This window comes from Botryllus schlosseri, chromosome 1 (assembly GCF_051294905.1).
Source record: "Botryllus schlosseri isolate E-star chromosome 1, Bs_hap1, whole genome shotgun sequence".
In the NCBI taxonomy this organism is placed as follows: Eukaryota; Metazoa; Chordata; class Ascidiacea; order Stolidobranchia; family Styelidae; genus Botryllus; species Botryllus schlosseri.
Genome location: NC_137236.1, coordinates 14,281,782 through 14,307,106, shown reverse-complemented (window position 1 = coordinate 14,307,106; position 25,325 = coordinate 14,281,782). Strand labels below are relative to the sequence as shown.

The 25,325-nt window shown below is 40.4% G+C and overlaps 3 protein-coding genes and 1 non-coding gene across 5 annotated transcripts in view; all 4 read left to right on the top strand.

The window, feature by feature from the left end:
- Positions 1-25,325, top strand: part of LOC145442928 (uncharacterized) — a 188,668-nt gene that overhangs the window by 121,607 nt on the left and 41,736 nt on the right. The window lies entirely within an intron of this gene.
- LOC145442774 (uncharacterized) lies at positions 239-3,220 on the top strand. The gene is made up of 2 exons (XM_080320761.1): positions 239-1,066; positions 1,665-3,220. The coding sequence occupies exons 1-2, from the start codon at positions 363-365 to the stop codon at positions 3,028-3,030; spliced, it is 2,070 nt and encodes a 689-aa protein (XP_080176887.1). The 5' UTR covers positions 239-362; the 3' UTR covers positions 3,031-3,220.
- LOC145442942 (cation channel sperm-associated protein 2-like) overlaps positions 8,445-25,325 on the top strand; it is a 36,548-nt gene continuing 19,667 nt past the window's right edge. Inside the window, exons 1-8 of one of the 2 annotated variants that reach the window (XM_080320993.1) lie at positions 8,446-8,684; positions 11,532-11,709; positions 13,830-14,027; positions 16,251-16,406; positions 18,805-18,900; positions 18,966-19,099; positions 20,279-20,408; positions 22,521-22,703. In XM_080320993.1, coding sequence (XP_080177119.1) covers positions 8,629-8,684; positions 11,532-11,709; positions 13,830-14,027; positions 16,251-16,406; positions 18,805-18,900; positions 18,966-19,099; positions 20,279-20,408; positions 22,521-22,703 — 1,131 coding nt within the window. In that variant the 5' untranslated portion in view covers positions 8,446-8,628. Of the gene's footprint in view, positions 8,685-11,531; positions 11,710-13,829; positions 14,028-16,250; positions 16,407-18,804; positions 18,901-18,965; positions 19,100-20,278; positions 20,409-22,520; positions 22,704-25,325 lie in introns of both variants that reach the window. The other variant, XM_080320995.1, reaches the window with a different exon arrangement.
- Positions 18,109-18,181, top strand: Trnar-ucg (transfer RNA arginine (anticodon UCG)). Its single transcript has one exon. It is a non-coding gene; the product is annotated as a tRNA-Arg (tRNA).

The window sequence follows — 25,325 nt, the reverse complement described above, 5'->3', positions numbered from 1 at the left end:
GTGAACGTTCGCGATCTGCGTGTGAACCTCGGAAATTTAGAGGATCACGTTTACAAACGAACCGTAGTAGGTTCTGCACTAAGGACATTTTTCATATATTACAATTTTTCACGTTAATATAACATCTATTGGTTGAAATTCCTTGCATCAAACCTTCGTGCCACGCTATGCATGATTTGAGTACTGAATCATTGTGGCCAGCCCGAGTGATATGTAATGCGTGAAATTTTCCCCGGATAAGGTACAGTGATTATTTTATTTAATGAGTACAGTTGACGACTTTATCTTCATATTTCAGCACAACATCCGAAACGTTCTACATTTCAAATTCGAAATCGAAGTGACCGGACCTATTGCTCACAATGAATCGAATATATAATATGTCACATTGCAACAACATCAAATTATTGGTGTGGTTGTTGATGATGCTCATGATGCAATGTGACGCGTCGACTAATAGCAAATCAAAGAATATTACCAACGTAGTACCACAGAAGTTCAAAAACCCTACACTGTTGAAGTGTGACAGTTATTCGGCATACTTATCCGCTAACAGGAATATATGCTGCCGCATGTACTACGAATATTTTGCTCGTGTGTGGTACTCCGGTGGGTATTACCTCACGACTTATCTTACAACCTTAAAGAATTGGAAATGCGATCAATATAATTCTGAGTGTGAAGATCCAGTCTATGATTTCACACCCTTCACCAAACTGGTGTACCAGAGCTTCTGTGACCGGAACCGGCTGTTCGACAATTGCGTTGAAGCTCTCCACAATTATGTACCAAAACATATTCGGTATGTGAATGACGCACAGACGACACGTGATGAAGAACTGTGGAAAAACTTAGCTACATCATTGATGCCGCGTGACTTGAGTATTGAAACCTTGAACGAACCATGTGTTCAAATCGCATTATTCGATCGACCGTCTGGAGGCGTTGGTAGATTTCACGAAATGTGCGCACCGTTCACGTTGTTCGGCGATATCACGTGGGTTGGTTACGACATAGACACAGCTATGGAAAGAGCCATATCACCGTGGAGTACTTATTCGATAAGGTAGGAGTCAACCGTACCATTGGTATTATATGGTGTCGGCTATTCTGGAGAGTTGAAGTAACCACTTGCAGCATTTTTGATCATTTATGTATTACGCGTTTGGACGCACTATTTCAGTTACAGTACAGTGTTTGATATTAAAAGAAAAAAATATCGTTGAAATATGATTTTCACGTGAAGCGAAAACAATATGAATCGTTTCTGAAAATCTGTATAAATTGTGCTATTCCGTTTCAGAGACCAGCTGGAAATGCGCGGCTTTGTCTTAAAAAATGACTGCCTTGCTCAGTTTGGCCTGTATAGCATGTGTAAATTAGAGACGCGCATTGTACACTAAATGAAGAGTAGCAGACGATAAAATATGATAAACTAGGCATCAAAATGAAATGGCGAGTGTCTGTCGGCGAAGTCAATATGTCAGATCATGGTCCGGTATAGTTTCGTGCGCTGACTCGTATCACACATAATAAACGCAATTTATCGAGAATTACATATTCGGTGGATCATGCATTTGGTATACCGTTTGCTGCCAGCGCGATGGTGATTGTTCGTGGCTTACATTGTACAAAATTTTATTGAAAATCTCTGTTCCTTTCAGGATCAAGGCGAGTTTGGCAATATGTTTACTCGTTACGACGGTACTATCCATTGCTGTGATAACGGCGAACATTATCGTGGTGGTAGTTTACACGACCAATGAAGAGTTGCGAAACACCCAAGCAATATATAAAATCAACGTGGCTTCTAGCGACTTGATGAGTGGATTGACTGTCATACCGAGCACGATCGTATTTGGCTATTTCAGATTTTGCGTGCCGAGCAAAATGGGAGAAATAGTGTGGACATCATCGAATATAACATATAGACTTGCTGGTGGAGGTATGGGGGATGCGAGGTCGGCCATTCCTAATGCTCATATCGATGCTTTGGGCTTTTTCACAACCCTTACTCTCACAACCTCGGTGTACACGCTATTGATAGCGAGTTGCGACAGATTATGGGCGATTTCCAGGCCGCTTAGTCACAAAAAATCCAACGCCAAGACACACTCAAAAATCGCTTGCTGTGTCATATGGATAGTAGCTATCTTTATTTCTGCGATGCCATTTATGATAAAGAATTTAAGATATAACCTTACTGCCGGACTCATAGTAACATCTGTTGGCGATACTGCTGGCATTTTGCTGTCTGTGGCGTTTGGCCTTCCTTTGATCCTAATGTGCGTGACAAACATCATGATTTTCCGCTCGGCAAAAAAACATGCTAAAGCTAGTAAGAAACTCAAAAAATTTTCAACGAAAAAGGGTAAAAATATCGATGATATGGAAAGACGGTTAAGTAAGGTCTTGGGATTAATGGTGGGTGTTTTCGTAGCGTGCGTGCTACCAACGTTTGTCATCGTAGTTGCGGCCGGTGCATTCGACAACATTGTTTTCCCTATGCCGGAACACTTAGATTTATTGTCCGTTAAAATCTACTATTCCCTCGGATATTGCTTCGGCATCATTTTGCTAAGTAACAGTTTGTGGAATTGTCTGATATACAGCGTGAGAGGGAAACAATTTCGAATGGCTGCTAAATCTCTGCGAGCTATAAAAATAGTCGTCTCGGCGGTAGATCGCGCTATTTTCACCATGAGACGGCTGAGTGCAGTCACCGTGTTGCACTATCAACGAAAGAGTAGCGCAGGCATTACTGAGACAAACTCATTGTCCGCCCATGCGACTCGTGTGAACGTGTATTCCGAAAACTCCATTCCCAGTCAACATATTGCCACGGACGCCGCAGCGAGTAAAGAGTATTACCCGATCAGTAATCACTTGGCAACTATATCTCAATCATCCACTGACACTCCCCAAGCTGCCGATAAAGAAATATCGTCATCTACCTTTGATTCATATACTATCGATGCTGGAGCAAACAGACTGTACTTGTCGGTGATGGAAAATATAGAAGAAAGATAACTGCGGATGTATTTCGTTTTTGGAATTTTGCTTTTTGTACTACTTGGTGAATTTTAGTGGACCAACGATACCCGCAGCAGATGGCTTTTATATCACCGTGACATGTATTTCTATCATGTAACAATAAATGTGAATATGTTCAACATTGTCATCGTTTGTTCGTATAACTCAGTTTAACGAATGTTTGATGTGTGCACTGATATAGTTCTGATTCTGAACTGAGATATCGCTATCTACCTTTGATTCATATGATTTCGATGCTGGAGCAAACAGGCTGTACTTGTCGGTGATGGAGAATATAGAAGAAACATAGCTGTGGTTTTATTATGTTTCTGTAATTTTGTTTTGTGTATTACTTGCTCATTTTTATTCGACCAACGATGCACTTTACAGATGTCTTTCATGTCACCGTGTCACGTAGTTCTATAATGTAACGATAAATGTAAATTTTTTACATTTTCATCGTTTTTTTCGTACAACTAACCTTTAGGGTAATACTTGACGTGTGCACACTGTGCACTGATAAAGTTCTGATTCTGTACGGGTCTCTCTACGGCAGGGATACTCAACTATTACGAAAGTCCTATACTAATTTGAAATAATTTACAGTCATACAAATGTTATACGGGATTACTATATACAAAATGAGGTACAGCGGTTTTAGTAAAAGCAACACGCAGGATGTATTTATTGTACCTTAGGTCCGGTGATTCTTAACCTTTTTCCCTGCAGCGCCCCCTTTCGAAAATTACCAGGCTCTGGGAAAGTTTGAAGTCCGGTCAGTCTATTCTGATTGGGATTTCACCATTGGAACTAGCTTGAATCGCTTGAGTCGCACCAGAGGACCACTCGACTAGTATAAGCTATGATAATTGTATATGCTATATTAGGAGTCAAATCAAGGTTCATACAACAACCATCGGGTACGAGCTCATACCATATGGTAGAATAACTTTAACATGAATGTATTCCAAACAAAGGAAGCCAAGTTCTATAACGTTCATACACTAAACAGTATCGTCCTTTATGTTACGATGAAGACATATTCTGAATGTTTAATTATGTAGCTCTCAAATAAAAATTATATTTAGGAAATCATTTTAACCAAAAAGCTTCAAAGCATCTGTAATGTACAAAGGGCTGTCACTGCTAAAAGTGGTACAGTGCCTCTTTCTTCGATTCTGAAACGCTGTTCGCTGCGAAATAAAATACCTAGTTCGAAACATTTTGTGGAAAATAACCCGAGGAAGCGTGATTGGAGTATTTTAACGGGGAATTGGTGATCTATCTAAAAGTACGCGCAAATAATTCTATGTGAACATTAATTCCATGGAAAAATGTTACAAACATCGTTGACATGAAATGAAATGACCGGATCCGACCCGCGATGAGATTTTGAGCGGCCCACAGAGAGATTAAATTGAAATTCTAATGATCTAATCAGAAAGTATTAACAAATTTAATGCGTCAAAGAATGAGTCCAAGTTTGCCAATAACCCGAGGAAGATGGTTATGAAATTGCTTGTTTTGTTCGGATCTACCTACATACATTGCGAGCGAACATTTTCCATCGCGAACTTTAAAAAGACAAGGCTGCGTTCCAATATAACTGATGTTCACGTGCACCTAATAACCAGCCACCGGTGACGGCCAAGACGGGCGTATCATCACAAATGATATGTATAGGTTGCGTGGGTGTCTTGACCTCCAGTGATCCCGTGGTGTTCCGTTGGACACCGGTTACAAAACACTGACCTAATCAGATATTACTCTGGGGCACAAAATGAGCTGTGCTTCAACAGAGTCTTAAAAGAAGAAAGCCATCAAAATATGACTTTCACGCAAGACGAAAACAATATAATAAGGGTTGCATTTACAACAAATGCTTTGTTTGTTTGCTTTATGGTATTCATGGTGTTTGTCGACAACGATCGTCATTTACACCAGGCCGACATTATTCATTTTTATTCGATATCTGCTGACTTCTAGCACGGCCCGCTTTAGACACCGCCAACGCGGTTGACAAGGCGGGAAGAAGCCTAGCTAAACCTCCAACACGTAGGTAGGAGTTCTGGAGCCGACCTCAGTCGGACTCGAACCCGAAACCCATTGGCGTTATAGCCGTGAAATATACCACTACTCTATCTCGCGATTCCAACCATGAGCATGAGCAGTGATTTTGTGATTGCTAGTCTCGACGCTATTCTATGGTCGCAGACACGCCCGCTCTCCGTCTACTGCTTTCAACCGCTTTGCACGAAATCTTAACGGCTTTTCTGTGGGCCTTTTGCAAGCTCATTCATGTTTTTTTCATCAATTATCTATAGAATGAGACATTACATCGCAGCATTTGTAACATTTCCAAATTTTGGACAACCTCAATATATATAGATATATAATATGTATTTCAGAAGGACGTGGTTTTAATTTCGAACCTCAGTCTCCTCTGCGTACTCCAATGCGCACAGCGCACCACAACATCAGTCACAAACCGAAACTTGAATCGTTCAAATTACTCGCAACCAATGATTGTCAATACGGGCGTGCCATCACAAATCGTATGTATGAGTTGAGTGTATGTTGACCTTCGAGGAACCCCTGAGACTGATTCAAATAATTTCTGGTGTTCCACGTAACACTGGTAAAGAAGCACTGGTACTCAAAATGATTTTAATTTGAACGATTTCCGTTAGCCAACTACATTATAGGCCTCATAATATAGCTGGTCCCATGACGCACGATGGAAATGCTGATTACACTGTCTTGGAGCGGTAGTTTATGCGGGCAAAGTGCGGTGTCAAAGAGATCTAAAGAACCTTTGATATAAAAAAGACCGTCGCCGGTTGGCCGAAACCTTCGATATTGATATGTCCAGTCCGGCGCCGAATAGTCCCTTACGTGTGAACAGTAGTAGCAGTACAAATGAGAGCCGCATAGTAACAAAATGCACCCAAATTTGAAATCACGTTTGTGAAACATATTTTCCATAGAGCTGAGTAACGTACAACCGTTGTCTGCGCATTCTCCATGTCATATATGCTCCTAAGAGGTAGCATATTGATATTAAAATGCATTATTTTTGGTGTGTGTGGCTTCGGTTGCGATATGCCAGATTTGGGTAGCGGTCTAGTAAGTTTAAGAACAACTGGTATAGGCGCTATTATGGTCTGCTTCTTATTTGCGTTCACCATTATACAAAGAACCGCTATAGACGAAGATTTCGAGACATTTCTTTGAATGTATGCAGTCACAGCTTGACCGCTGTCTCTGCCGGAACATTCGCGCAACGCACAGATTTCATCCTTGCCGCACGAGCATATTTCAGACTTGATCAATTTTCGAAATTTGAAGTTTGCAGTAAGATTCTGATGACTCTGCTTTATTATGACAAGCTATTCAAAATACTATTCACAATCAGCTGTTCGCTGCCATCAGAAATGAAAATTGCAGTAAATCGTTCGTCTCTATTCATATGATGAGGTATAATAATAATGCTTGCGTTTGACGAAATATAATAACAATGATTGCGTTTGCAGAAGACAGAGTACATGTATCGTCTTTCTGTTGAGTGTTGTCTTGTCTGACAAGCGTTGAGTTTAGTTTGGCTCCAAATTGCCAGTGAAGCTGCGCAGCGCTCGGATAGTGTCTGGAATATGTTTCGTATTATACGTTGATGGAACGCGTTTCCGTTGAACGCGTTGTACGGTGAGATGTAGGCCTACGTGTACTTGTAATCATCGCGTCTAATAACTAGTGCAAGTTTTTCCTACAGTCAAATCCGTGGTAATTGACACTTATTTCCCCCAAAAGTTGCATACATGGGGAAGCTCGTTGAAATAAATAGGGCAGTGCTACTCAACCGGTAAAGTGATGGATGACCCAATTTTTATTTTCCATGATTAGGAAAAGCATGAGACACTTTCGCTAGATATTGCCAAAACTTTAGGCCTCACACATTAAAATGGTCGTCTGAGATGAAATATCCGGCTGCACAAACACATTTTAATTGTCAAATTACCAATAGCTGAGAAATGTTTTGTTGGGGTTTGTGGAAAAATGAAATGTTGGAGATAGCATTTCGGATTTGAAGTTGTCAGCCTCAGCTGATTAGTAAACAGTCATCCGAAATCGAAATGTCGAACTTTTTTTTCCTAATCTGTCCCAATGAAGATATTGAAACCTCGCCACGAAATCCATTTTCTCCTATCATATAACCACTAAATAACTTCAACATGAGATGCTAGATAGAAATGACTATAGTCTGGACGTGATTTATTCATTAAAAACGCACACCAAAGCTGTAGTCGGAAGCGTTACGCGTTAATATTACATTCGCAACCAATATATCTTTGCGGAAATGGATTTTCAGCACTCGTTCACATCAAATCAAAGACGAATATTTTCAAGACAATAAACACTGCTGCAAAATTCGTTTCGAAATAATAAAAGTCTACCAAATTTCTACATACAGCGTGATGCTATTTTCAAGAAAATTCGTTTTGTGGCTGTTGATTACTAGCCTACAATCAATATTTGCACGAGACAGTTGACAGTTGCACGATAATTGAGCTAATTTTGAACGACAACTTGAGGGTATCCGCGGGGATCCGTGGCGGTCCAAAAGTGGGGTCCGCGAAAAGTTGCAAAAAGTTGGAATATTATATTCCTCTAGACCAGTGCTTTCAACCTTTCTGAGTTTCATTCGCACTTTTTTGTAAAATAAATTTCATTCTAACAATTCACAAACTAATCGAAAATTGTTAAACAACATTTTGTTCGGATGTGCGACAAGTTGACAACGATCTAGCACAAGCTATCAAGTGTCTCATTAAAAAGGCAACTTTTTTCACTCGTTTTGATTTCAACTATTTCACTAACACCATTCTTGGCCAAGAAGTTGTTGGTTTTTTTTACAAGAACGTCTACTAGTGCCTGAACGGCCAGGTCTTGAAATCTGTTTTGCACTCCTATCCAAAACACAGCGGCCAAGAATTATTCTGTCCACTCAGATTGCCAGAACGGGACATATCCACATAGCAAGGTTTGACCATCCAGCATCGGTCAATTTCAGACCAAGGTTTTGTCACCACTTATGTTTCTGGCACCGTATTTTATCAACGGTTTGTCGGCCAACACATTACGTCTTCATGTGCCCCGACGCAGAAGGCGTTGGCCTCGCAGTGAATGAGTTTCATAGGCCGCAACTCGCTCGTTGCACACCCTACACTAGTTCATCCCAACGGCCTTCGGCCATGTTTTCCAGAAAAACCAGTAGGACAAATCTTCTGGGTATTCAGGAAGCTGCCGGGAGTTGTAAAGAAAGTTGCAAAAACTTGCCCTGCTTGACCATTCACCGATTTCTTTGACATGAATTGTGACGTAATAAACAGCTGATATCGAAATTATCTCTCAATTTCATTGCAGCACGTGATTTTCGACGGGCTACCATGTGCGGTGAGCGTCGCCGTCTGGACAATAACTTGAGATCGTTTGTATGTTCATTATAGTTTCAAGTGGAAGGCTATAATTTTCTGGAGTCAACCTTGTTAGATATTGGTTGCTTATAGGTTGAAATAATACTCTCGGAAACATATCACAATGAAAAGCAACCAAGAACATAAGACGGTGGATGTTCTATCCCCCAACGCTGAGCGGTGAGTACCGGATTTCATTTCTTGCGAATATCATTGACCCCTGAAAATCCCACAATTGTAGTTTACTTCTATGAATATTTATTGTCAATTCCTGTATATCCGTGCTAAAATAACGGATATTTGTTAGGTATAAGCCGCTCAAGCACACATTTGAAAACCGTGAAGATTTCTGCAGACGTTATAGAATACTAGCGCCACATAACGGGATATTTCTTCAGTTCTACCGATGATTCACTATGCCCATACACATAGGCCTACCCATACCTTTAGGCCACATGGACATAATGGCTAATAGTCCCATAGAAATCGCAATAAATCCAATAGTACACTCCGCGTATATATTCTCCGCCACATTAGCATATGTCAGTGGCGGCTCGTCCTATAGGGCAACTGGGGCATTGCCCCACCTAAAATTCTGTTCAATAACAATTCTTTACCATTTATAGACGCACACCTATCTATATAAACCGAAATCACAGCGAAAATCGTATACTTCTTGTCCTTTCGCTTGTAAATGCCCATATATAGCGAAGTCTATGCGAAAATCGAATTCTCTTCTGTGTTTTCGCTTTGCGAATGCCTAGCCGGGGCTTGCCCCGGTAGCGCTCATAACAAGCTTTCACTGTCTATTCTCTCAAAACCGCGCACAATAAAGAAACGGTGATTTACTCTCTCCTATTCATAAAATTACCGAGCAACCGGGGCACGATAGCTCTGTGCCCTTAAGGTGTGATGTAACAATCGTATCTATAGCTGAACTCTGTTACCGTCATATGCGTTTAGTCGACCTTTGTTGGTATAGGTCGATTTTAATGGGGTTTCACACCATGAAAACTCTTGAAACTTGTTATGTCATGTCGTGATGGTGGTATTTAACACTGCCCCAAGTTTCAGGGTTTCTACTTAAAGTTTAGGGTAGTAATTCCGTTTCCGAAGTTGAGTGTGTGCTGATCCGTCATGTATCGCAAACAGATTTTACTCAAAAGCCGGTATTGGTCTCTATTGAGTTTAACGATGCTCCTTACCTAGATCCGTCATAAGCGTTTGCACGGTATGTCTTGATTTTAGTATCGAACGCTGTGCCAAGTCTCAAGGTTGACACTCAATGATTAGGGCAGTAATTTCGTTATCAAGGTCGAGTATGGTAAAGATGTGCTTCGATCTGACACTTTAGCCTACAACACATTGCGGATTTCACGCAAAAGCCGGTGTATCTGCGGTAACGTTAAGTGAGATGATGATATCATTCTCAGTTTGCATTCAAATATTTACTTTGATCGTATATTCTCCAATGTCAATTTCACCGTGAAATTGTGGCCTTCAAGCCATTTGCGTACAACCCCTCGTCACTTGATCAGCCTATTCCTCAGTAAATTTTACGCAAAATTCGGTGTTGGTCTGTTCGCATTAATTTTGACAGTGTACCATACCGAAAAGGGCCATGATGTCACTTCTCGATAATGTCATGTAACAGTGTACCAAGTTTAAGGCTTTCATCCACGTATTTATTCGGTGATATATTTTTCAAAGGTGATTTCGCAGCAGACCTATAAGACAGTAATAAAAACGTATGTGTCGTGTTACAGTCTCCAGTTTCAAGGCCAAAATCTCTTATGCTGTACCGAGACCAAATTTCCGAGGCTGCTATTCTTAGTCCTTTACAATGATGTTTTGGATTCAATAGGACAGGCCCAATCTATGAGATAACAATTGCGTATCTGTCCGAATTCGTTGACCTTTCCAATTAGGCTTACGCTATCTCTCGAGTTATAGTCATTTCCATTTCTGCAGATAATTAGTCAGGTCTAATGCGAACATGAACCGTGTTGAATCTTTGTTCCGTACGCAGTTTACGCAGTTACCACACTTCAAGTCACAGCTCACCAGCGGACCTCTCGTGGCACATACGTTAAAATCACTGTTGCCGGGAAATTCGTGTTACCGTACCATCATTAAGTTACTTGTTTACGTTGGAAAACGCCATTGTGACGTCATCTTGATAAAAGTCGCTTGCAGCCCTTGCCCCACCACCCGATATTGTCACGAGCCGCCACTGGCATATGTATTTATGAAGACTGAAGAACTATCACACAACGACATAATGCTACGTTGTATATGTGCTGAAATGCTTTAATGAATAGAACTTGCCAATCTGCGTCAGTCAATGCTAAAATAATCGATATAAAATCTGAAGGAGGCCACGTGCGAATGTGCATGCATTTGAATAAGTGAATACAATATCAAGTCATGGACATATTAAATTGTTTTGTGTTATTTCTTGTTGGGGTTACTATTCGTAGCCACATGCTTTAAAAACTTCGCGGTAAAACTTCATGCGACTCCGTACGTACTACGGTACCAAAAAAGGTTGTGAACCACTGGTCTGAATTACATCGTTGGCGCTTGTTTTGTGTATTCAGACGAATCCTACGCGTGGGCAATTGCGCAGAAATCTCATTAGATACAGTTAAGCAACTTCAATCCAGTCATGATGATATGAATGCTAAGCTGTTGCGATTCTGTATTTCATGGAGACGTTGTAAGCCTGGTCATCTGTAAACTCATTTTAGCTCGTTGATGATGCGACCGTTAACGACTGAACCGAGACGTCGAACTGAACAATGTCGAAATGAAAATAATTTTTGATATCCGAAATCCAGGCTTCCTTTAACAACAGATTTCCTGATTCAAGTATCATTTAACCGTCCCGATCAATGCACATCTCGTCTACTTTGAGCGAAGCATCACATAATTCAATTATTTATATAGGCCTACATTCCACGGCAGTGTTCTTGCAATAGGTTTCACTGTTAAAACAGTCCCAAGCATTCATATATGTGATCACAGATTTAGGATGCGGCTGATCCGAGACTTTCGCCTCCTGGAGAATTTGAATGAAATGGAGCAGGGTTTGGAAGCTCCGAAATACCACCCATCAGATATCCAGGATCCGAAGAAGCTAAGGAAGATTATCGCTGACAACCCGTATGCTTTAGTCAAATTCACCCCTATTATGAAATCAAAGGTAGGATGATTACAGCTGTGTATGGACGCCTGGCGTATTTTTATTGTAGCCAGTCGAATAGGGTAATAATAGTTAATAATACTTTTTGGGATGTGGCAATAAGTAGACAGTAGCATCGCTATGAAAAATTGAATCATCCACGAAGAGTGTGCACTGTGCACTATATTTACAGAAGTCCGATTTTGAGCTTGTTGCAAGCTGCTGTGGATACGTAAATTGACATGTGCTGCATTTGGGTTCTGCAATATCCAACCAGAGTTGTTTGTAGTCAGTCCTGCTACTCAAGTAGAAGTATAAAATGAAATGTGCGAAAAATACTCAAATAAGTGACGTAACACGGGATGACTTGGAACTGCCAATGGTGACTTTGGACAAAAACCAATAATCGTTTCTATTGCAAGCATCTAACAAGATATCAGCGTATGGGTGGTTTGAGCTGTTATTTATCAACGATCTGCATCCATAGTGCTTTTATGGAAAATTATATGTTTAGTACAACATTATAACACTCCTTTTTATATTGACAGGAGAGGTAAAAAATTTCACCTCAAAATTCATATGCTTAAATTTCTGTTTGGTGTAGAGGCTGTTTCCTTTTATTTGCCGACAAAGATTATGTATATGACAGCATTTATTGATTTACCAGTTCGAAATTACAGTTCATTATTTCAAAATTCACAAAATACCTCGGCCGATCAATTTTTCCATTTCTCTATAAAATTTCTGGGGTGACTTTGGCCAGCTATTTGCAGTCAGCTAAAACAAATATTTTTAAAGTTTGGATTAGCCTTTTTGTCAGTGTCATCAAAAGTAGTTAAATACCAAGGAAATATAAAATTAAGCGTGATGCCAGGCCCTATATACACTACTTATAAGATCAGCTACAACCAGCACTAAGAATGTTCAAGCGGAGGGAATGTCAAAAAGATGTGCGACCCTGTAAACTGGTGTTCCATGTGGAAATTTGCATATTAAAAGCAACGGAAAGCACCTGAAGTCACCATGACGCTAGCCTGCTTCATCAGTAGATTTGGAGATGAAATTAGCTGACCACTGTATAGCGGAAACAATTTTGGGCTTCCTATTATTAACTAGTTGTTTCTGGGCAATATTGTGAAAAACCAAATCGATTACATGGGTATGACAACTGCCTAATCCAATCAAAACTGTTATGATCAGACTGGGACAAGGAATTTCTGCAAAGGAATGAGTCATTAAAACAAATTCTGTGCACAATGATTACTCGTAGGTTTCACAACCGCTGGTACGCAGGAATGTTTCCACCATCTTACCAACCACAGAGGGCCAAAGTCAACTTCTCAACTTGTGTGTTTGACATATATGACTGCTATCTGTCGTGGTAGTGCAACAAATGGTGCTCGCTCAAAATCACCCCATCCACGGGTGACTTAAGCCACCACAAAAAAAAATTGAAAAAAATAATCAAAAACTTGAAGACAAATTTTTGTTTCATAAATAAACCGTAGATTTTGTGATGACTATTTCCCGCGATTCTAATGATGATTTCACCCATCATTACTTTATGCTTTCAAAATCCAAAACGTTAAAAGTAAGTATAGTTTTGCATGTAAAGGCATTTGTCACGGTGGTTTATTTCGTTATGGCTCACCCTTCGCCACCTCGAGCACTTTGCGGTGCACGTGCATTTATATGTGGAGTGACGAGATGGAGGTCGTCTGTTTTGATGTTGTTGTAGTACTGGTTTGCTGATATTTGTTATTATGTTGTCAGGATTTCGAGAGATTTTTTTAACGTCATCAAATAACAGATTCATCCTCTTGGTGTTCTTGTTTGGTGTCAGTTGGAAAACAGAAGAAAGCCAGCTTAATACAATCGTCGCCATTTTTGGAGACGACGGCATTAACAAAGTAGCTATTATAGTAATTTGCTACCTCCACCTGAACCAATAGTGATAATGTATTGGGAATTGCAACTTCCACATGTAATTCAGAAGAAACCACCTCTGATCGGTTACGACAGTTGGAATTTCATTCTGATTTTGACACAAGACAATACTACGCTTCACAGTTATCAAATTTGTATCGATATATACGCAGTATCGACTTGAAAATCATGGTTTCTTCTAACAACGTCTACAGGGCATATATACAAAGCAAGACAGGAGATGGAAGAGGATCAAGTGTCGCGAAACGAAATATCCTCCGCTTGATCTGTGGGCGAATTGGGTGGTGGAGAGCAACTGGTTTCAGAACTTCATGCTGATGCTGATCATTTTCAACGCGATTCTTCTCGTTCTTGATACGGAAATATCCGACACGACGGATGAAGCTAACCACGTAAGCTATATATCAAGCTATATTTGGTTCGGTATTCAATTTTCAGTGACTATTGAGACCAAACATCAGCAGAGATTGTCCAAGCAGTCATTAGTGGCGTTTAACTATAGAGGCAGATGTGAGGCCGTAACTTTTCGCTGAATTACAAGTGGAAGTATAGTAATTTCCAAGTCATATGAACTGCTCCAAGTATAAATAGAAAGCTGACAAGTACTCAAGTGAGTATAGTTTCAGCGGGTAGATTTGATCGAAGAGTCGCATCTTATAGCATTTTCGAAAAGGCACGAGCATCTTCCAGATTAACGCGAAATGACCAATGATACTACAAACATAGATGTGAGGATAAATTCAGTTGCCTTGATACATGGGCTCTTTCGCCCAGTTGCGATGACATTTTCACTCATGAAAACACAATAGGTGTTTCCACGACGTCTACGGGTTTAATTGTATAAACCAGTGGTCGGAAACCTGCGTGAGTTGCGACCCCAAATGGGATCGCCCAAGCGTTTTCTGGGGTCGCCTTATAACTCACCGTATTCAATTTATTTTCCGAAAAGATGACGGATGTTGTTTGGTTCCTACATTTAACGGTGTTTTTGAGTATCGATTGCATCGCCTTGTCATCTCGTGGTATAATAATAATAATCAAAAAACGAATAGCTGCGACAACGAGGGGCTCGTTGCGAGGCACGAACCAAACATCACTTTACCTTTGAAAGGGAAAAGTTTTTTGGTTTGACAAAGCCAAAGCTTTCACGATGATGGTGCTGTACAGTTTATCTGTGAATGCACTGGCCAGCGGTGAGACTGATGGTTGGAAGTGAGATTCCCTTATAATCAGATTCGCTATAGTAGGCCTTTATAAATCCTAGTAGGGGACCACTTGTTTGACGACTTTTTTCTATAGCATACTGGTCAGTGGTCACCCACTGGTTACTTAATAAGGGACTATACGAATGCAAAGGTACATACGATACGAAGGTACATAACAGCTTCATCAGTAGCTCAGCTAAATGATGGAGCTTTGTGGTAGTATGAGTTTCCAGATATCACTGGTATGAGTATATTGAAAACGAATTATCATTATTTATTTGAAGCAGAGCATGAGATGTCGTTAAGCTTATGAAAAATTGAGCTGCGGCTTCTGCAGCTGGTGGAAAGCGTACTAATGCAACTGTCGCATTAACATTGCAAGATAGCGTAGTGGTGTGATTGCGCGTATAGTGATATAATTCACAGCGGCAACACCAATGGGTTGCGCGTTCGGTCCGACAGAGGTCGACTCCAGTATCCCTATACCTAAGTGTTGGAAGTTGATCTAGGCTCCTACTCGCCCTCTCATTCGCGTAGGCGGTGTCTTACAAAAGCGTATAAGTTGGCCGTGCTACAAGTCGGCAGCTATACGGAATAAGATGAATATTAATTGGCCTGGTGTAAGTGACCATAGTAGTGGATAAACACCATGATTACAACAAACAAAAAGATTGCAAATTAAGCGGTAACAATTTTTGTTCGTGAAATCAACTTCTTATAATAATTTAAACTTGTTAAATACAATCCTTTCGGAATAACGCTGTGTCGTTACATTTCACCAAAATTGTTACTGTGTATATAACTCTTAATATAATTGCTGTAAGCAGTCGTTCAAAACCTTTTCCCCGCATCGGAAAACAAAATGGTGTGTCTGATGATTTTATTTTATTTTATTTTAAATTGCGGTCGCGTCTGCAAAAGGTTTTCCCCTATATCACGGTAACTGGATATATTTCCGAAAACTGTACCACCAATTTGTAATGGCCTTAGTCATTTTGCGTTATAGTCGTGGAAATTTTAAAAGTACCTTCGATCGGTTACTTGAAGTATTCGACGTCTCGACCAAATGTATACCTTTGAAACTACACACTTGACTACCTTTCAAATAGTCATCTTCGTCTTTCCCTTCAAGTTGTATTGACATATCTTGGAAATCGCTACTGTAACTTGTAATTAAGTCGAAGTTGACAGCGCAACTTGTACAATGTACAATTATATACTTAAGTACCAACGGTTACTATTTTGACGCCCCTGTATATATATTGATCAATACGTACGGTAAATTCATTTACCAATATAAACTTATGCATTAGCTTGAAAATATCATGGCAGAGAATCGTGAATTTGAGTCGATTGCCATGTAACGGCGCTAAAATCGCCCTTCCATCTCGTTGCAAATGTGTCCTACAGATGTTGATTCGCGTGATTCGAACCTGCGATTATTGCTGCCTGTGGATATTTATCGCGGAGATTTTGCTGAAATGGATAGACGATTTCAAGTCGTTCTGGAGAAACGGGTGGAACGCGTTGGATTTTTACATCACCATCATATCGATTTTACCCGAGGTGTGAAGTCAACGCTTTTGTAGATGTAGGGCATTTCAAGGTTTGAAGCCTTTTTGCTCGCTGGTCTTCGACTGCTACGGCCATTTCGTTCTATCTGTGTCTATATAAATAGCCTAGAGAGCAAGACCTCCTCATACTTTACATCGTTCTAGAAGGGGGCGAGATTAAGTTTAGCTGTGTAAAAACTTCAAAAATAACCGTCATTTGCCATATATTCATATGATATAGACTTTAAGTGTGTTAAGCTAATATAGACTACGAGTATGATTATATGATGTGATATGCTACGAGATGATCGGTTGTTCTGCGGTACAGAACAACGCAGACTAATTAACCACCTGAACATGATTGGTTGCTGGTATTTACATTTACAACTACAAGAAGTAGCCTATATGCTGAGAAAATGCGCAGAGTGCTAACGACGCCATTCAGTAACGTAGAATATAGCTATCGATGTAGGCTACACCATAGGCGGGCAACTTCTCCTGTCGGCGGGCCGAATATGGGGAAATGAAGTACTTGGCGGGCCGGACTCCTGAATCGATACATTAATCGCGTATTTATCCACCTGTACAAAAAATAAGGCGTAATTAATGTAAACCAAGTTCAAAGCATAGAGACCAAAAACAGTATAAATTAATGTACTTCAATGGCTGTCGAAAGCAATGAGACATCTTTGGTCGATCAAAGTTGTCAACATCCTTAGTAAAGACTTAACTTGAACATCAGTTAGATTCGAATGCAGCGTTGTCTTGCTAATATTCCTGGTCGAAAATGTTTACTCCCTAATGAATGTAAGCCCAAACAACAAGTAATTCCATGACCATCTTTCTCAGGTTGGCAAACTTGAAGTCATTAAGTGACGCATAAACGCAAAACACAAAGAAAACGGTGAACTAAAGAATAACGTTTGACCACTATAATTTGCCGTAGTAATCAAGTAGTGCGGGATTGCGGCAGACTGTAGCCACGGGCCACATTATCAGACCGGAAACTATGTGCGGGATGCTGAAAGTATCCAGGACGGGTCTGGCCTGCGGGCCATATGTTGCCCGCCCCTGATGTACACTGTACAGTGTACAGTGTGTAGTCTAATATAATATATCGACAGGAAATACCATATAACACGTATGTATACTGTTTATATACACGTCTGCAGTATGTTATTTTCGTGGCATATTGTAAATGCGCTTTCCTCATTTACATGTATCTAGGTCCGTGGCGCAAACAGCCTTTAGATATGATAAGTACCGCTCTATCCATCGCACTGTTTTATCCATGATAATTATAAGAAGAAAAATAGTGATAATTATGATGTGATGTCATCTTGGCTTTAATTCGTGTTTAGCAAAGGGTCTGAGTATATTAGACAATCAAGGCGCATCTAGAGAGTCCGAATCAAGAGTTTCACTCGGAAATTTGAGTATTTCATCTATGCGAAGACTGGAAAGATAATCTCGCATGGGTGTTTTGAAATGAACTGGAGTTGACAAGCGCCTAATCACTAACTTGAGCGAAGCGCGGACAAAGTCCCAACGACATTTTGACGACTCAAAGTAGGCTGCTATGACAAAGTGACAAATTACACCTAAAATAGGATAGGTGACTTTGAGGCGAGACGAGAAGATGTAAATTAGTTGTCATACTTGCAATTTGGAAGATTTTTGGGAATTTTATCGCTCGAGATAGCACCGTAGTCATCGGTCTCGTGGCCTAATGGATAAGGTGTCTGACTTCGAATCAGAAGATTGGGGGTTCGAGTCCCTTCGGGATCATCTTTTCATTTGCTTCTTAACTTAGCCGTAGATGTTCGCTTTCAAAACCCTCAAGACTGCGATACCATTTAAAAAAGGTGTCAAAACTACTAGGAGTATTCTTTGAAATCTGGCCCCACCAGGGCTTAGGCGATTTAAATAAGAGGCATATGCAGTTATGCACACTGGACGTAAAGAAATATAGGTTGACATAAAACGACTAGTGATAGAAATTAACAACACATGCGTCGATAGGCGAGTTTGATATCTCAGGTCAAGGTCGAGGTCGGGTAATCTTTAGGCCTTACCAGTAATCATTCAGTAGAAATCGCTTGTATTTCGACTTGAATGTGGCCATGCTTCTCGACTGTCGGATAGTCGACAAGATGCTGTCTTACACTTTAGGTCCGGCTTACTTGATAAATCGATGATGCTCAGCTTGGTGTCGTCGGTTATATCGCGCCTTACTTGTCTGTATATCTGTATATCATATTTCACCCAATTCTATTTTGTTATGTATATTATTATCACCGATGACAAATAAAGGTTTTGTCTATTAGCATGTCTTGAAATTTTGACAATTCAGTAAGGTAAATATCAATGTATGTGAATAGAGGAATGTCACATTTCAAATCGCGTTTCAGATCATGAAGTTATTCGGAAGCGATCTGGGAGGAAGCGTCTTCGTAACCGCACTGGGATTTTTACGGGTGCTTCGAATAACAAGACTGTTGAAAATGGTGATTTCGCATAATGCCGTGCGCCGCTGACTTACGTTCATGTTCTCTTCAATTATATCCGCAAGGTGTCTCGTTTCGAACAAGCTCGAATCATCCTCATGGCGGTTACGAAAGCCTTCAGCGCGATGTCGTTCATTCTGTTGCTGCTGGGTCTGTTTATGTACATCTTCGCTTTAATGGGAGGAGTGCTATTCGACAGGTCTATCTGAACTTTTTTTGCACCGACTCATAACATAAATCTCCAGCAAGTAATGTTGTTGTTCAGATAGTTTGATTTTTTGTTTTACGATCGATCATTACCACCTCACAAGGCCACTTCACGACAGACTGTCGCTTACATATATATTGTTTGAGCCTGATACGTATTTGAAGACAACATAATCAGAAATATTAATAATTATAAAATAATGTCGGCCTGATGTAAAATGACCAGACTATTAACCATTGTAGGAGACGCCAACAAAACTACCAACAAAAACACTATCAGAATTCGAACTGCGATTACATAAAGAAAAGGCAATGATATTTACGATTGTCTGAGATGATTCACGCGCAAATACCTGTTATCAACTCGAGTACATTATGCAGTCGTATATCAACATAAGGCAAAGGGTCGGTACTATCGAATGATTTCTAGCTCAGAAGCTGACTGACCGTGAAACTTGGTTTGAGTCACGCAAGGCAAGTCGATCTATCGCATGTTATCGCAGTTCATGATGGTGAGTCAACGTGTATTTACTGTATACAGAAATGTCCCAGATAACTGTATAGTCGGCAGTTACTGATTACCGACTTGCAATTCACATGCTTCTAAATTTAATAGCTACCATGTCAAGAATTGTGGCATAACCGTATCGCAACTATCTGATTGGTCAGTAAATAATTGGTAATTGTGAGTAACTAGTATTCCGACAACGCCGTGCGATGATTATGCCATGCAAAACAGTTTACTGATGAGCATGCAAGATACAAAGCTGTGGTGAGCTGATATATTTATTAACGAGGCCGTAAGCCTTGAACTCAAGCCGATTTACTAGCAACACACTTGCGAAACCAATGTTTAAGTGCAATCGTAATAGATTCCAATCTTATTTTGACATATTACTGTATGAATGGTAAGGCCTCTTTGGCGGCATTATAATGTCGTAAATTTCTACTCAAGTAAGCTACATGTGACTGAAGCAAGTGAAAATCTACGTATTATAACCGTAGAGGCTCACCTATACATAACTGAACAATGTTAAGTGGAAGAAGTCTAAAATCATAACCACCTGACTCGTAACTCGTGTGGCTCGTGACTCGTGAAAATTAGCAAAACCTACTTTAGTAATGCGAAGAAGTATACAAGTTCTTCGTTACTGACCACCTCCGTTTACAGGTACACCAACTTCGACAGTCGAGCAGCCGGCATTGATCTGGTTTATCAGACAGCGTTCTCAGATACAATGTGGGCTTTCGCAACATTGTTCCAGCTCATGACCTTGGATCACTGGCTGGAAACGTTGATGGTGGGTATGAACGTGGGGAGCAGTAATTCCCAAACTGTGTGCCGCGGCAGTGGCGGTACCGATTCTCGGATTTGCCGCGAGTCTTTCTGGAATTTTGGAAAAGGACGGTATAATAGGGAAGATAAGGCATGCCGACAGAGATATCCTACTTAAAAGCGGTCTATAACTTAATGGCCTCGCCGATGAGTAGAGTATATAATGTATGTAGAATATATATAATGTATAGGGCTGCTTGTCCCTGAAACATTCATTGATTTGTTTCAAATCAACTCGTAAACAAGAAATTGTGCTTCAAATCACGAACGCATTGTCAGGACTTGAACTTACACTGCATCAACACTTCTCACTCGATATTTGGTGTAATTGAATACTGGTGGGTATAGTTAATGGGTATGTGAACATGTTTTTTACTTTTTGATTAAAATTAAAAGCTATAACCGAGAGACACTGCTTGGAATAATACGAAATGCGGATATGTTTGCTAACAATGAAACTTCATTTCAGGTAAACATATGTTCGCATAAACGAGTATGGTAATCGCGATACCACGTGAATAGACTTTTTTAGCAACTTTCCTGTAAGTGTGCTGCAAACGTTTCATTATTTTTCTAGTGTGCCACAAGCTGAAAAAGTTTTGGAAACATTTATGCAGAGAGTATAGTATGACGGCAATACTACTAATACATGAGATGGGACGTTTACAGAGGCGGTCAGTAACGAAGTACGCCTATTTGTACTTTATCGGAGCACTCAAGAAGGTTTTCCCGATATTGCACTAATAGTAAAATGGTTATGAGATTCTAGACTACTTCCGCTTGCACTGGAACAGGTTTTTGGTCAAGTGGCTTATTTTTATTATCTGAGTATTAGAAAGTTTGCATCACTTTTGTGATGGAAATTGGCGTTTGATTGAAATAGCCCCCATATCACGGTAACTGAAGATATATACGATCTCATTAGACATTTGATGTTAGTTGCGAATATACATCTTGAAATATCGAGAGTAGTCTCAAGTAAGGAGGTAAAATGTGCATTTGGTATACTTTTGGCACTTAATCGATGGTGGCTTCATCCGAAAGCGCAAGATGCATATTCGCGAATGGAAATGACTAATGTTTAACTGCGCGACAAATATAGCTACTGTCTTTTAAAATATTATTACTACAGTTAATAGGTAGTGTTTACTTTCGAAATCTCACGGTGCATCCGCGCGACCAACGCAAAAAGAGGGGTGACAAAACAAAATATATTCAGTTAGAGCAATCGCTGCCAACCTTTTTCTTATTACTGCCCCTTTATCAAGCTCTCGACACAACATTTCGCCCCACAAATTTACGGATCCGACAAAGAGGACATATAAACGGGAGATATATTCACTCAACTCTGATCGCTCGTGAATTGAACTAAGAGAGGGTCATTTTTCGAGAAGGTGCTCGGAAAACCGGTTTCCGCGTTTACTTTCCCTTGAGTTGACCTTTTTTTCGCGACATATGCAGAATAAGCAGTCTTCACGTGTATATTTTGGTCGTGTTTAATAAATGTATCTTACTGCACGTTATGGCATTTCCGACCCCAGTCGCCCCCTTTGGCGCCGAGTCGAGTCACGTTATTTTTGCAAAGTAACTCAAGTCAAATCAAGTCATACGAAAAAGTCGAATCATCCCAACACTGGTACTTGAATAGTATATTAATTAGAAAATGAGCCCCAATGCTTTTGACTGACACTCATCAGGGGTAATCGTCAGCAACTAGTAGAGAATTTGAAAGAACATTGTATTTCAACATCCAATTCTCTACCATTGTTGCTGATGAGAACCCCTGACGAGTGTCAGCCGAAAATATTCGGGTTCATTTCAATAAGAATATGCTATTCAATTATATACTGAAGTTCAGTACCTTCAAGAAGGTCTTCAAATATACACTAGTGTAAATGGTGAACATAGGCAAAACTAACATTGAGTACACCAAAAGTATACGTAATAGCTATTGACCATCTCTGACGTCTACAGTGCGGCAAAATTTGGGGACATTCCTAATCTTACAAATCGGAATACCAGTCACGATTTAGCCGTTGCTTCCCACAGCAACATGTTCGCTTGTTTAACTTCACAGGACCTCCTAAAAGTAATGACAGACCCTTACGAATCCACGTTGACTGTGGTCTACATCTTGGCCTGGATATGGATCGGGTCGTTCGTGTTCAAGAATATCTTTGCCGGGATTATGGTCAACAATTTCCAGACGATTCGAAACGACCTGCACTGGGAGCAGAAGGAGAGAGAAGCCAGGAATGAGGTACTTAGGAGTTGACCATATGGTCACGCATTTATGTTCCAGTACTCGAAGTTTAAATCGAGTAAAATGAAACGTCTGTCTTGACCGTCCTAGTCTCAGATCATATGACTTGGTTCGAGTCATGCACAATGACTCGAGAACAAGACGAGTCAATACAAGAATTGACTCAAGTCGAGTCATTTTTACGCATTTGAAAAACTGACTCGAATCAAGTCGACTCACCAAAAATCGCGACCCTGATGGGTTCGCCCTGATGCGTCCCGTGTGCAATATGTACTGTGCCATAGTAGTCTCCACATACACACTTTTTGCAGCGAACATTGCTTGCTTGCTTGCTTCCGTTCACAGCTACAGCGGATTGCTAAGCAATAAAATAATCGTATGTAATTGACACAACTTGGTGTAGACAATTAATCAAACTGACATCCTAATGACCGAATTTGTCCCCACGACACAGTCCATACGTAGTTTGTAATGTTGACCCACCGCCTAGATATAGAAATAAATACTCATTATCAATAAGAGGAACACCCTATATCTTAATGGCTGATTAAAAGTAATAATACTCATGTTAAAAAACGCACACAGACTAAATTGGAAATTATCGTATACGTCTAGCAATTAAAATGAATAGTCATGTGATGCTTGTACATTTGTACAACGTACAGGCGAAATCATCATGTCAGAATATGATGTCTCGTTACTATACCTCATAACATGCGCGGGTGTGTTATGATCGAGAGTTTGATGGATTGCATTTTGTAGCCTTCTTTATGTCCGTGGGGCGCTAATCCCCCTTGCAATTACGGTTATGTAAGCGAAAGGTTAAGTAAAACGCGATATTGCATGCTTGCAGCGATCGCTATTGCTAGTGCCGAATCGCTATCATCTCACCGTCGCAAATTGTAGGTGGCAATCGTTCATGACAACTCTATTCCCATAGGACTTTGCTAAAGCGTGATTCACAGTGTCTATGTTTTCATTTCCCTTGAGTCTCCCGAAAGTTTTGAATCGTGTGAGTCTGCTTAGAGGCGATTCAATTATGGTTCTATAGGAAAAGTTACCTCCGAACCATGTCATCACCATCATCATCATTTACTGATATTCCCATCAGTTCTAAACACCGCAAGAGTGCGATATAATGAACGGATAGGAAGGTGTTGAACCGACTTGGTAAGTCTTTCATTGCGACCCTCGGCTTGGCCTACAGATCATAATAAACGAACATGTAAATATGCGGCGTGCACACCACACACAATGAAAAGTAACAGAAGATAATGTAAAATGGACGACTTTTGAAAATGGAGAGACATGCGTCGACAGACGAAATCGCCGTGCCATCTCATGGTCCGGCAACATCTAGCACGGGCTAGTATTCACTACGTAAAATCTGCTTGTATTATATCATGAATTTGACATGGACTTGCTCGGCGACCGTCGGTTTTCCCGCGAAATACTGTCGGACAGTCGTGACCCGTCATAAGTTGCGCTCATATGGTAATTGGACGACAAGGACTCTTGTGCTGCAGCTATTCGCAAAAGCCATTGCCGCGTGTGACTGATTTTGGACTGACTGTTATAGTCCGGACACTGTGAATCTACTGGAACTTGTTCTACTTTCCAGCATTTGCTGTCGAAGTGTTTGAAGCGTGTGTTGTTTTACCTTTCACTTTGCAATCGCAATGTGTAATTGTGTATGTTGAGTTGCGCAGGCTAGTGAATCAATTGCGTAAAACCTTTTTTCTCGTCATAATCCAATATTTTCACCAGAACTGACATTAAAACTTATGTTCATGAATTGGTTTCGGTGTTTTGCAAAGACGGTCATGATACCACTAAGTCTATCCACGTGTGCGATACGCATACATACGTCTGCTTACGTACAAAACAAAGAGGATGTTATGAAGGATATTTGCCGTGAAAGGAAACGACACGGAGTTCATCACGGAATAATAAATCTACTATACCTGTAACCAACGATGATAAGCAGATACGCCACAGAATTTGCAGGCAAACAGGAAACGATTCCCGTGGGTCTTCGTGTCCTCGTCACCAATCTTGACGTCAAAGCTCAACCGCGTGGCGTGGGCGCAGTTATAACTCAAGTTGATGCGATTTTAAGACCGCCAAAGCGATGTAAATAGCGCGCAGGGATTAGCGACATGTTGACAGATTACATATCTGTGTTGCGGCCCTGGTGACGGGAAGATCCGTCATTACGTCTGTGTGTGATGTGTAGTAATGATATTCACAGAGATGGACAAAGTAGTATAAACTCAAGTAGAAGTTAAAAATTACGTGCCGAAACTACTTCAAGGGTGAACATAATGTGAAAAGTCTGAAAAGCACTTTGAGTAAGTAGTTTTTAAAAGTCGATATGGTCGTGGGTTGCAATACTTTTGGTTGTTTATAAGTGGTTGCTATACTTTCAAAATTTAGACGCGCATCATCGCGAGTTCAAGTAGAGTAGATGTGGGAAATGACTACCTAAAACCTACTCAAGTAAATAGATTTAAAAGGTAGATTTGATGGATCGGTGGTTTAGCAGATAATATACGGTTGCATTTGAAACAAACGGTGTTTTAAAACACTTTGTTTAAAACAGATTTTAAACAGTATTTT

Excerpts from the sequence above, each read along its gene's own strand:
- LOC145442774 (XM_080320761.1), top strand. The coding sequence starts at position 363 with ATGAATCGAATATATAATATGTCACATTGCAACAACATCAAATTATTG. Across the intron at positions 1,067-1,664 it reads TGGAGTACTTATTCGATAAG|GATCAAGGCGAGTTTGGCAA; the intron begins GTAGGAGTCAAC and ends TGTTCCTTTCAG.